The sequence below is a fragment of the Monodelphis domestica genome, chromosome 7, assembly GCF_027887165.1.
Source record: "Monodelphis domestica isolate mMonDom1 chromosome 7, mMonDom1.pri, whole genome shotgun sequence".
NCBI classification, from domain to species: domain Eukaryota; kingdom Metazoa; phylum Chordata; class Mammalia; order Didelphimorphia; family Didelphidae; genus Monodelphis; species Monodelphis domestica.
Window position 1 is genome coordinate 195,982,660 of NC_077233.1, and position 14,118 is coordinate 195,996,777.

Here is a 14,118-nt window from a genome sequence, read left to right on the forward strand (position 1 = left end):
TTTTCTGTCTTTGACCTCTTTGTCATGTATGCCTCCAATGGGATCTCTGAGTCCAAGGGCAAGGAGTTATTTTTTAGCATCATGTTTGTCTTTTCAATTTAGTCCTCAGAAACAGTAAATCAGAAACATCTTCTTGTTTCCTGCCCTAAGTTTAATGGTGGTACATGTCATAAATACCCTATTTAATAATGTGCTAGGACTAAAATTGGATCTGGTTTAATTTTAATTTTGCAGTTATTATCTAATGATTAGTTGCACCTGGAAATAAACCGCTTATGTAGCCTTCCTATACCTAATAATTGTACTATCATTCTACTATCTTTTTGTGTTATTTAAATAGTTTCTTTTCATACCTGCATAAATTTTTGTAGGAACTATTTACAACAGTTAAGTTGCTACGGGGTTGGAAATACACCCCCAAAAATGAGTTAGAAGTGCTTTCTTCAGGTCACGTTTGCTGAATACTGAAGGAATCTCAGAAAATCTTTGCACTGCCAGTCTGACTAAAGGGAATTTTATTTTTCTAATATTTTTCTCTCATGCCCTATACATCTTACAGAGGCACAGGAGATATGAAAAATAAAAAGCTCTACCATTAAAAGGGTATTTTAAATCTTACATTTGTATTTGAATGGCAAAGGTGAGCAAACAAGTCTGCTTCCCTGTGTGCCCTGAAGCATGAAGCAGGTGTCTTCTAAGCAGTAAAAAAAGAAAAAAGCTTTCTGGTGACATGAAAAGATCTGGGGTTAGAAGGGATTAGGTGGGGAGGGACCTGGGCCTTCAAAACTACATGCCATCATCCTCCCTTAAAAAAAAGGAAATGATTAAGTGTATTGAACTTGTTTGATATTCCTTTTATGGCTATATGTACATGATGACTCTTACGTGTCTAATTTTGTTGTTTGTGATGTGTGTGCTTGTGTGTGTATTGTGTGGGTGTTTAGGTACATGCATGCATACATCTATTTTGAGAGTTTGTGGATACTGAGTATAGGACAACAGCACTCTGGGTATATGACTAGGTAGTTGGAGAGCTACCTCTATTTTTTATCCTGGGCAGAACTCTGAATCTCAGTTTCCTTGTCTGCAAAAATAGGACTAATCATAGCTACCCTCATTTGCATTTACATAGAATTGTTAGGAAAGGCCCAGTGAGATGAAGAATGAGAAAGTTTGGGAGACAATATTATTTCTAAACCTTAAATTAAGATTTTTGTGATATCCGTTGTGTTTGAATACAATTCCAAGGTACTGAGAAATAGGGAATCTTAAAAGTAATTTTGACGTTTTCAATCTCCCCCTCCAACACTAGAGTGGCGTTCTCACAATAAAACTGGGCGGAGACCTGGGAACCTACGTGATCAACAAGCAGACCCCCAACAAGCAGATCTGGTTGTCTTCTCCAACCAGGTATGTAAATTATCTCGTTCTGGAACTATTTAAGTAGGCACAAACCTAATGATTTCCTGTGATCCCCTCCCCTTCTCTCCCCCACGCCATCATTAAGCAGCTTTCAAAGTGAATCTTCAGGAGCTAGGGGCCTCAGTAGACCGAGCCAGGCCTCGAGGCAAGAAGTCCTGGGTTCAAATGTGATCGCAGATACTTCCTAGCTGTGTGACCTTGGGCAAGTCACTTAACTGATGGCCCCTTCTGTCTTGGGTTGTTACTAAGATAGGAAGTAAGCGTTAAAATGAAAATCACATAGCTTTCCATTTCGGATTTTCCCCACATACCCAATACAGTTTAGGTACCCAAACAAGTGTGTACTTTGCTCTCTGGATTTGTTTTGGCTTCTTCAAACATCAGAACCCAAGGTTAGCACAATGCCATTTGCAGCATAGGTTGGCAGGTTTGCCTGAAATGCTCGAGATTTCAGGGGCCGGGCGAAACAGAGCCTGGGCACAGGCCCAGAGTTTCCGTGGCTGCGCACTCGGGGGAGAAGACAAGAGGCCCGTAGACCCACGGGAAGGCTCTTCCTGCACGTGTCCCCACGTAGTGCTTACCCGGATAATGAGCGGGAGACCACACGAATGATCTCTTCACCCTTCCTTGTCAGACGTGAATTGGGTAGAGATCACGCGTGAGGCAAGCCGGTGCTCCCCCTTCCTTCACGCGCATGTCGTCCCTGGTGACTGCCTGCATTTGGATGGATCTCCTGCAGGGCGGATCTGGCTTGTTGTTCTAGGAATGATACCATAAATAGGTGATGGGCTGGACTTCGCATTACAGAGGAAGAGAGCGGGTTGCATTACTTTCAGGAAATATCTGACTCCCGTTAATGCCCCCGGGCTTCTAGAAACTAAGGCCCACCTTATGAATTCCAGTGTCCTACTGATTTTGTCATAAGACTTTGAAATGGGGCCCACAACAACCTCAGGAAATTTGAAAAGGTATCTCATGCGCGGGACCGTGGAGAGAAGTATGTAAATGTTAGCCGGGCTGAACTATAATAACAGTATGATAGCGAGGGGCAGCTGGGTAGCTCAGGGGATGGAGAGCCAGGCCTAGAGAGGGGAGGTCCTGGGTTCAAATCTGGCCTCAGACACTTCCTAGCTGGGTGACCCTGGGGAAGTCACTTGACCCCCATTGCCCAGCCCTTACCCCTCTTCTGCCTTGGAGCCCATTGACTCTGAGAGGGAAGGGTAAGGATTTTTTAAAAATTAAAAATAAAGGAATGTATTCTCACAATACTAGTGAAGCAGGGGATAGAGGTTTGATCCTCATGTGGACACGTGGTTCATCTCAGGTCCTGGCCATGGCCTTCACCAGCTACCTTTGGCCGGCCATCCTACAGGTCTGTGCCCTTGTTCACAGCAGGAACTGAGAGAGGAAATAGGGATGGGTCACTGCAAATTCATCCTCACTTCTAGAAAAACATCTCAGCCCACATGGGCCAGCCAAACTGTGTGTGTCAGTAGTTTTGTCCCCATTTCTAGAGGAGGATGCTAGTTGTCATAACAACCACCAAAAAAATACACAGCCATGTCTGGAGCCTGAAAAAGGCCGAGCAAGCCCATGTTTTATTTGGACACACTTGACAGTAACATGATGCTATACCAGCCTTGCTCAGAAGCACGTTTCCGTAAATGATGATAAATTTGCAGAAAACCCAAGTAGCTTTTTGCATCTGCAGTATATGCCAAAAATTGTTAAAGAAACTGCCGACGATCCATGTAGGGTAGATTACAAATACTACTTTTTCTTTAAAATTTTTTTTTTATTCTTTCCCCCTTTGATCAAAATTTATCTTTCAGATTCTTTGATTTGGGTGAGAACTTTTCCAGGTGCTTCCTATGACTGGGTGATTTACCTATGGAAACACAATGGCCTTTTGTAGCCACATTATTCCTGCTGACCTGGTCCTCTTTGTGATATTCTGGAAAATAAGCAAAAGAAAAGAAAAAGTTGTGCAAATCTCAATGAATAGCACTGTTTAAAAGGCATGGGAGGGGGCAACTAGGTAGCTCAGTGGATTGAGAGTCAGGCCTAGAGACGGGAGGTCCTAGGTTCAAATCTGGCCTCAGACACTTCCTAGCTATGTGACCCTGGGCAAGTCACTTGACCCCCATTGCCTAGCCCTTACCACTCTTCTGCCTTGGAGCCAATACACAGTATTGACTCCACAGTATTGATATGGAAAGTAAATAGAATACATAAAAGATACCCAGAACAATTTTCCTAAAGCATGAGCAATTATAGCTAATCAAAAAATAGAATTCAAAGACAAGAAATAGTACACATGACTTCAGGATAAGAAGTTGAAGACCTAAAGGTAAAGAGGCAACAGAATGAAAAAAATTTATTTGGGGCTAGACCTGTGACTTATCTTTACCAACACATGAGTTTGAATTATCATTCTGTTGCAAATATTAATGACGTAGAAATGGGTTTTGAACAATGATGCATGTAAAACCCAGTGGAACTGCTCATTGGCTATGGGAGTGGGGAGGGAAGAAGGGGAGGAAAGAACATGAATCATGTAACCATGGGAAAATATTCAAAATTAATTAATAAAAAATTAAAAATTAAAGGGAAAATTAAAAAATAAAAAATATATATCTTTACTAACACAAATCAGCAATTCAGCTTTGAGAGAATTACTTGGGCCACCAAGAGGTTAGGAAACTTGTCCAGGGGAGAGGGGAAGGAGAAAATTTGAAACTCAAAATTAAAAATAAAAAAAGTTTTAAAAAGTTAAAAATTGTTTTTACATGTAATTGGGGAAAAATAAAAAGAAACCTAGCCAAGTTCATACAGCAGGCATGTCTAAGAGGCAGGACTTGAACTTCAATGTTATTGACCCTATTCATTACCCAAGCCAAACTGCCTTGCAGATGGGAAGTACAGATGGGAAAAACTCGTTTCCTAAAAAGAGGCAGCCAAATAAGATAGTATACAGAAGGAAAGAGGATTCCTTACATTTTTCCTAAAGGGAAATTCTTGAGAATTAATGGGACTAGGAGCAGCTAAGTGGTTCAGTGGATAGAGAGCCACACCTGGAGACAGGAGGTCTTGGGTTCAAATGTGACGTCAGACACTTCCTATCTGTGTGACCCTGGATAAATCACTTCATTTCAATTGCCTAGCCTTTACTACTCTTCTGCCTTGTAACGAATACTTAGTATTGATTCTTAGACAGAAGGCAAGGGTTAAAAAAAATTAATGGATTTGTGTAACTAAAAAGAGAATAGCAATATAGCAGAATTCCTTTATGACTCTAATTGTTAGGAGAAAGTGGATATTTGTGTTATAGGCCGAAAGTGTGAATATCAGACTTTAACTCTGTGGAGTTATTTTGTAAGGGACATGATTTGGTTTTACCAGCCTGGACCCCCTCTATGTGTCTGTTGTTTGTGGCCCAGCCTAGCTACATTTGGAGAAGTTCATCACCAGCTTGGCCAAAGATGGCTAATTTTTTTGGCCAAAGCAATTCCCAAAGACTGTCCTAGAGCATTAGTACCTATGGAAGGCACACCCCCCACTAAGGAACATACGTGTCTTTGACATATTGAAGTAAACATGATTAGATTTATGATTTTTCTTCATTTGTACAATATTGAGTGATATTATAGCATTTCTATTGTTATTTTTAAAAAATGATACTGATAATCTTTTGGTTTTGTGTCCCCTTTATTTCCCCACGTACACTTCTGTGGGCTCATCAAGCACCCCTCCTTTTGGCATGAAACCAAAACAAAAGTTAAGCCAAACAAACCCAGCCCGATCCAACATTCTATTCAGTGTTCCCCGCCCAGAGTCCTCCCCTCAGCCTCTGCAAAGGGAGGGAATCGCTTCTTCGGGGCCGACTTTGACCCTTATAATTTCATAACATTCAGTGGACTGATAGGCAGACAGACAGATAGCGCTATTGATCTTTCCACGGATGGCACAGACACGGGATATACTGTTTTCCTAGGTTCTCGCTGGCCGGCTCTCCTGTATCTCCTGCTTGTCTGCGCTCTTCACAGTCATCGTTTCTCCTCGTACAGCATTAGAGTACGAGAATTCTATTCACGCGTCACTCTTCCTGACTGCTGGGCATCCACTTTGTTTCTGGTTTCTAGTCATTTGCTACCAGAAAACAAGGACTCCGGTCAATATTTTTGCGGCTTTCTCGTCGTTGACTTCCTCATTCTATGTGCAGTGTGGACGCTTTAGAATGTCACTTTCTTGGTGTAGTTCCAGACTGTCTCCGTAATGGTTAGTCAGTGCCCTGGGATAGTCTTTGTGGCGGTGACACGGGAGCGCAGTGGGCCCAGCCGGCGGAAGCTTCCTGTTTTCAGAGCGGTCTCTGCTCGAAAGCCTGCAAGCCTCTCCTACCAGACAGCCTGGCAGCGCTCTTACAGACTTACAGTAAGCGTTGGAGCAGGCCCCAAGTGCTAGTGCCGACAGGGACGCCCCGGGGTCGTTGCCGCAGGGCCCTGCCCTCCCTTCCCATCTTCCTCACCTTCGGCCCTGCTGCCCCCCTCGCGCAGCAGCCGCTCTGCCCTTCTGCTCCGGCCCCTGCCTCTGTCCCCATCAATCTCGTGCTCCCCCTGTAGAGCGCCATTTACTACTTGGATGATCCGAGCCAAACAGGGCCTTGTTATTCCTCAGCAGGGAAGGAGGAGGTTAGACTAAGGTCGTATCTACTGACCTCAGACACCCAGCTGTGTGACCCTGGACAAGTCACTTAACCTCCATTGCCTGGCCCTTACCGTTCTTATGCCTTGGAATCGATACTCAGCATTGATTCTAAGATAAAAGATAAGGATGTTTTTTAAAGGATCCTGGTTAGCTCTTGCCTTCTATGATTTTCACCTATTTCATAGAACTTGAAAGCTACCCAAAGGCAGCCACCTTCGAATCAGGCAGCTAGGGGGCACAATATACAGACAGCTGGTCTTGGAGTCAGAAAGACCTGAGTTCAGATCTGGCCTCACACACTTCTTAGATGTGTGACTCTAGGAAAGTCATTTAACCTCTGCCTACCTCAATTTCCTTATCCGTGAAATAAGGCACCTCCCTCTTACAGTTGTGAGGATCAAATGAGATAAAATTTGTAAAATGCTTAGTATGTATCATGCTTAGCATACAGTAGGTGCTTTATAAATGCTTTTTCCCTTCCCACTTAACCATTACCTGCCTCAGTTTCATCGCACCTATTTCCCAGAACTGTAATGATAAAAGGAGACATTTGTAAAGTGCTTTGCCAATCCAAAGCATTTATCATTAATTATATTACATAAGGTAAAGTTTGTTTTTTGTGAATTTGCAGCATTCATTTTGAATTAATTGTTTTGTGGTAGCTGCTCTTTCCATGTATGTTTTATAGTCTTTCTATGTACTGTTTTCATGTCTCTACTTGCTTCACCTTGCCTCTCAGTGCACAGCACTCTAGCTATGCTTCTCTGCATTCATCATGTTCATTGTTTCTTACAAAACAATCATCCTTCGTTACATCTGTTTAGCCACCCCTCAATCAATGGGGGCAAGGAAATACTGATGTTATTCCGCCCTCCCTCCAAGAAGAACACAAAGGGTCCAATGCCCCAAGTGAGTGGGGATGGCTAACTATTATAGCATCACTGCCCACAGACTAGGGACCCGTGCTCAGATGAAAGGAAGATGCATTGGAAATTTGGATCTTGATGAGGGAGCCAAATAATTTCCTGTGTGTGGTGATATTTAGTGGTGACCGTGGTGGCAACAGGAAGGTTTATTTTCCTTCTCTTCTTTTTTCTTTTATGTGATGCCTGTGTGGCTGTTTTTAGGCACTAAGGAGAAACTGGGTTTAATCTCTAGATGAAGCCATTCACTCTTCCATGATGCTAGAACTTAGTGAAACAGGATGCCAAAAAATGACTGTCTATAGAGGCAAATGCAGAACCCAACTTGTTGTGTGAGTTAAATTATTTTTCCAGTCTGTCCTTTAAGGCTTATATCATTATGTTCATGCCAAGCATTGTTGGCAACTACTAATAAAACATTACCTCTAAAATAGGATCCCTCATGAGTGATTCTAAATGTCATCTTTTGCTCCAGATGTGAAAAAAGAAGACACAAAGCAAAGTAATTGGAGCAGATAATCCTAACTACAAACAGCCTCACCACCTTCAAAGCTGCAAAAATGGGACTATCTCCACAGCTCAGTTAGATTTATCTTTATTTACATGTGTCTCTATATTTTGTTCATACTCTGAAGAATAATCATTGAAATGTTAAGTGGCCATCTCTCCTCCCGCCTTTCTATTACTAATCCTGCAGACTTCCCTCCCACATTCAGAAAGCCTCTCAGATGCGCTGTTACTTCCCATTTACTATTCAGTTCCCAGAACAGTATAGGAAACAAATCTGAGATGAAAGGGATGAAGTGATAGTGATTTTCCCCACCATCTTTGACTATTTTATTCCTCTTCCCATTTTTTTCAAGTGAAAAGGCCAGAAACACTCATCCTGGTAGCAGTTTTACTCATTATATGAACTCTGGAGCCAGTCTGTAGAGCGTGGGCTCATCTCATTCGGTATATGATAGTACTGAGTAGAAGAAGGTAGTACTGATTATCTGGTTTAAACTGAATTTGAAGTCAGAAGATCTCCGTTCATATCCAGTTTTTGCTCCTTTACGTTGACTTCCTTCCCTAAGCCTCAGCTTCTCATCTGTAAAATACCCTTGTTGAAGTTGGGGGAAATCTGAACTATATGGTTTCTAAGGTCTCTCAGCTCTAAAACTGAGATAACAGTACTTTTGCCTCCTTCCTTCCATACTTACCCCATTCCTGTTTAGAAAAGTAGCGGGATATTATCCTTATTCTCCCTCCATCTCTCTCCTGATCTAAAGAGAACCTTCCACACAAGCATCTTGATCTCTGAATTTCCACATCACAACTTACCTATTTTATTTTTAATTTAGAAAAAAAGAGTATTTTCAATTTGCCCTCCAATCTAAAAAATATTTATGTATAGATCATGTTTTTAAAACAAGTGACATGGTCCAACAGCCAAGATGGAGTAAGAAACATTGTAAGCTTGTCTAAACCAATTTCTAAACAACCACAAAAGAAAAAAAGTCACAAAACATATTTTGGAGTGAAAGAACCAACAGAAGATAGAGCAAAGCAGGGTTTCAGCCAAAGAAAATGTAGAAGGGAAACAAGAAAGACCCATCTCACTGGGTTAAGAGGTGAGAGTGGTGAAATCAGCAGCATGAGGATTAGCCTAGTGCAAACACACGCTGAGGAGTTTGAGAAGTGACCCAGTACAAGTACTCGAAGGGCACTCTCAACAGAAGGAACACTCCCAGCACTTTCAACACTATGCAACTGAGGAATGGAATGCAACTAAATCCACTGAATGTGGCCCCTAAGGGAACCCAGAGACAGTACTGTTTCCACCCCAGAATTGAAGCTGACAGGCCTGATCATATAGGCAAGATCACAAAAAAGCACCCCAAATTAAGTAAAAAACAAAGAAAAGACCTGACCCCAGAAAGCTATTGTAACAAAAAGGAAGACCAAAATATAATCTTCAAAGAAGCAAGCAATGCCAAAACAGAAATGTGTAAGCTTTTAAAGGTAAATGTGAAAGGATGTCAGGCCCAAAATGAACTTCTGAAAGACCTCTAAAAGAAGATAAAAAAACCTAATACTAAGAAGAAAAATTAGAAAATAAAATGTTAGAAAAAGTCAACAGTTTAGAACAAAAACTCACTAAAGAAAATAGCTTCGTAAAATAGGAAATACAAAATCTCAAACTGGAAAATAACTGTAAAAAGGAATACAATGCTTCAAAAAAGAAAACAGCTTCCTAAAAAAATTAGAATTGGACAAATGGAAGCTAAGTACATAAGGCAGCAGGAAACAATCAAGCAAATTCAAAAGAATGAAAAAATAAAATCTAAAATCTCTCATGGGAAAAAAAAAACTGACCTGAAAAATAGATTTAGGAGAGATAGCCTAAGAAACATTGCACTACCAAATCAAAAAGAGAGGCTAGACACCATATTGCAAGAAATTTTCAAGGAAAATTGCCCTGATGTTCTCAAATGGGGGAGGGGAAGAGTAGAAATTAAAAGAATCCACTAATCACCACCTAAAACAAATCCCAAATTTAACAGTCTCAAGACTATTATAGCCAAATTCTACAACTCCAAGACCAAGGAGAAAATACCACAAGCAGTCTGAGAAAAAATAACTGAAGCATCATAAAGCCACAATCAGGATTATACAGGACCTCCAACTTCTACATTAAAGGACTAAAAGGCATGGAATATGATATTCTGCAAGGCAAAGGATCTAGGACTACAACCAAAGATCATTTACCCAGCAAAGCTAGGAATAATACTCCAGGGGGAAATGGATATTTAATGAAATAGAAGTCTTCCGGGAATTTCTAATGAAATAATCAGAGCTGAAAAGAAAATTCAGTGATCAAATTTGACATTCAAAAGAAGCATAAAAAGGTAGAAAGACTCAAGAAACTCACTGGGATTAAGCTGATTACATTCCTACATTGGAAAGTATTAACTAGTGTACTTAAGATTTCTGTGATACAAAAAGTATTTAAGGTAACCAAGGGAAACAATGGAGCTAGTCTGATTGAATTATTGCATAAGATGATAACTAAGATACTTAAGATATCTATGATACTTGAAGAATCTAATGTACCTAAATTACTTAGGATACTTAAGGTACAGAAGATACTTAAGAACTTTATCACTATTAAGGCAGTAAATAGGAGCCTACATAAAGAGCAGGTTGTAAGTTGAATGTGATGGGATGATTTAAAAAAATCAAGGTATAAGAAATAGGAACACAGTAGGAAAAGAGAAAAGGAAAGAAAACTGAGGAAGCATGTCAAAATCAATACAGTAGAGGGGAAGATAGGGGACAGGGTGGACAACACTTGAACCTGACTGATCAGAATGGACAGAAAATGGGAATAAATAACATCCATGTGCAATTAACTAGAGAAATTCATTTTGCCCTATGGGAAAGTAAGAGAGGGAAGGGGAACAAGACAAAGTGAAAACAGACAAAAGGGAGGGTGAATTTGAGGAGGCAATCAGAAACAAAAATATTTGTGAACAAGGAATGGTTGAAAGGAGAGGAAGAAAAGGATAAATAGAGGAAAAATAAGATGGAGGGATATCCCATAATCCTAACTGTGAATGTGAATGGGATGAACTCACCCATAAAATAGAAGAGGATAGCAAAGTGGACTAAAAGCCAGAATTTCATAATGTGCTATCTATAAGAAACACATTTAAAGGAGGGAGACACACACACACAGAGTAAAAGTAAGAGCCTGGAGGAGATTCTTCAATGCTTCAGCCAAAGTTAAGAAAATGGGTAGCAATTATGATCTCAAACTGATTGAAATGGAATAGTATTATGCCATAAGAAATGACAAGATGATCACAAAAATACCTAGAAAGTCATATGAAGTGATGTAAAGTGAAGGGAGCAGAATTGTTTTACACAGCAATAGCAATAAAGTACAGATGATCAACTGTGAATGACTTTAATGTTATCAGCAATGCAAGGATCCAAAACAACTCCAAGAGACCCATGACAAAAAAGGCTATCCACTGCTATAGAAGGAACTGATGAAGTCTGAATGCAGATTGAAGCATGCCTTTTTTTCACTTCATATCCTCCGAATTTTTCTCTTATATAAGTGATATATATCTTCTTTCACAATATGATGGGCATGGAAATATGTATTGTATAATAACACATGTACAACCTATATCATGTTACCTGCTATCTTGGGGTAATGGAAGGAATGGTAGGGAAAGAATATGGATCATAAAATGTCAGAAAACTATTATTGAAAATTATACCTACATGTAATTTAGAAAAATTTTAAATTTTAAAAAAACAAACGACATGGCCTAATGAATCATGAACACAGGGCCAGCTTCTGTCAGAAAGACCTGAATTCAAGTCACACTTCTGACACATAATAATAAAGCATTTATATAGCACCTACTATGTACCAGGCAATGTGCTAAGCATTTTGCAAATATCTCATTTGATCCTCACAACAACTCCAAAAGGTTTGTTCTTTATTCATTTCTGTCATGTCTGATTTTGTGACTCCCATTTGGAGTTTTCTTGGAGAGGATTTTAAAGTGGTTTGCCATTTCCTTTTACAGCTGATTTTATTGATGTGGAAACTGAGGCAATCAGTTAAGTGACTTGCCTGGGCTCACATTGCTAGTAAGGGTCTGAGGCTGGATTTAAACTCAGATCTTCTTGAGTCCAGGTCTGGCACTCTATCCACTGCACCCCCTTGCTGCCTCATACCAATACATACTGGGCAAACTACATAGGAAGCCTCAAAGAAGCTGCTGTTCTGCATTGATTAAAGAGATTTACTCACTTAATAGTTTCAGCACCACTGAAATTTGAGATCCAGACCAAAACCAAAATCTACTAAATAATTAGTAATCATTGATTAACTCTTATGTACAAGCACTATATATATTTCCTGATTGCAAGTGTTTTTACTGGCTCTCCCCAACACATATGCCATTATAAATATGTAATAATTTATAATAAATATACTTATTCAAGAGAAACAAATTCTTATATTATCCATGTCCAAAAATATGTCTCATTCTTTTTTTTCCCCTTTCCTCCAACTCCTCCCCCCACCCCAAGAAGGTATCTGGTTATAAAATGTGAGTTCCTGGGGGCAGCTGCGTAGCTCAATGGATTGAGAGTCAGGCCTAGAGACAGGAGGTCCTGGGTTCAAATATGACCTCAGACACTTCCTAGCTGGGTGACCCTGGACAAGTCACTTGACCCCCATTGCTTAGCCCTTACCACTCTTCTGCCTTGGAGCCAAAACACAGTATTGACTCCAAGATGGAAGGTAAGGGTTTAAAAAAAAAAATGAGTTCCTTGAAGACAAGAAGGGGGTGTTGCCTTTTGTTGGTATTCTCATTGATTAGCACTGTACCTTGCACATTTTAAGCTCTTATTAAATGCTGCTTGGTTGAATGGGTCACAAAAGGCCTCATGTATTTCATCTCTGTGGTGCCAGTCACTTTATAATGAAGCATTATCTCTAATCACTTAGGGAAGTTCATTCATTTCTGAGCATCTCTGTGAATGTGAAACCTTGTGTCTTACGTATCATGTAATTATTTTGTCTTCTAGTGGTCCCAAACGCTACGACTGGACAGGGAAGAACTGGGTATATGTTCATGATGGAGTGTCCCTCCACGAACTGCTGGAAATGGAATTTTCCCAAACCTTGAAAACTCAATTAGACTTGTCTTCCCTGGTCTATTCTGGAAAAGACACTTGACGTGATCTAATTTTCAAAGACATTGAGGACTATAGACGAAGAGTACCTCCTCTGCACATTAACTCGTGTTTGCCCTTTTGTGTTTTCCCCACCCTTCGCTTCATTGTATGTGATAGCTATATGAAAAGAATATATATTTTTAACCTCAACTCTGACTCTGGATTTCTTGAAATTATTTGGTTCTATTTTTATACGATCTCACTTTATCAAGCCTACAACAAAAAAGAATTATGGGTGGGGCTTTTTTGTTTGTTTTTGAAATAAAAAACTCAAGGGAAGAGTGAATTGGATTCACTCTAGTTACTATGAAGAATGTCTTGTAAAAATAACAAAGTGACAGATTGTCTGCCCCACCAGGCTTTATCAGAATGAAACTCATTACTGGGTGGAACATAATTATTCCACACCCCATCGAAAGAATAAAATAATACTTTGGAAACCCTTTAGTGGTTGAGCATCAGTGGCAGAGAGGGAATTCTACACACACACACACACACACACACACGTACACACACGTACACGCATGCATGCAACTTCCTTTGGTTCTTGTCAATCTTCCTGGAGGATAGAGAAGAAACATCTGGGCAGCCTGCTTATTATTCTTTGCTCCTACTAAAGTAGAAAAAATTATAGAAACCACTTTGAGGATAATTGTATAATAAAAACACTGTTACTTTGGTGTGCAATGTTGCCCCATATTGGGAATTTTAATGAAATTTCTGCTCCTAAATTTGACATGGTTGAATTCTGTTCTTCACAGAAAATATTTTTCTCTTAAAGGAAAAAAATACAGAGTGCTTTTAGATGTTCATTCAGTAAAAGACATGCTATCTTTACTACTGTTGTGCTTAGGTTCTGTGCAAATAAAATGTAATTAAGGTTACTGTGGTGTTTGCACTAAATGCATATACCAATATCCAAGGGAAATCTTAAAACCGAGAAATAGAAATAAATAGTATTTAATATAGGTTTTGGAAATCTTTTCTAAGTTGCCCCTCAGGGAATTTTCTTTTATTATTGGTTGTAGTTAAACATCTTAAATAGAGTAAAAAGTCAGTGTCAATGATAGAATTAATAAAAATCATATTTTTTAGTGATCAATTTAATGACAACTTAGTTGGAAATCAGGTATCTAGCAATCCTACCTATTTAGAACATAAGAAACAAGTGGAAAAACAAAAACAAAACCCAACCTCTACAGAAACAAAATAGAGCACAGTTTACCCATAGAAAAGCCTTTTAGATCCTCACTCTGATCTTATTTACTTCTACTTTACAAAGAAGCTTTTCGGACAAGAATGGTTATCTCATTTTTAGCCC

At 39.7% G+C, this 14,118-nt stretch overlaps 1 protein-coding gene across 1 annotated transcript in view; it reads left to right on the plus strand.

Annotated features, from left to right (window-relative positions):
- FXN (frataxin) overlaps positions 1-12,947 on the plus strand; it is a 31,830-nt gene extending 18,883 nt beyond the window's left edge. The window contains exons 5-6 of the mRNA XM_007498578.3: positions 1,313-1,410; positions 12,648-12,947. Of these exons, the coding sequence (XP_007498640.1) occupies positions 1,313-1,410; positions 12,648-12,798 (249 nt within the window). The 3' untranslated portion in view covers positions 12,799-12,947. The remainder of the gene's footprint in view (positions 1-1,312; positions 1,411-12,647) is intronic.
- Positions 12,948-14,118: the final 1,171 nt, after the last annotated feature.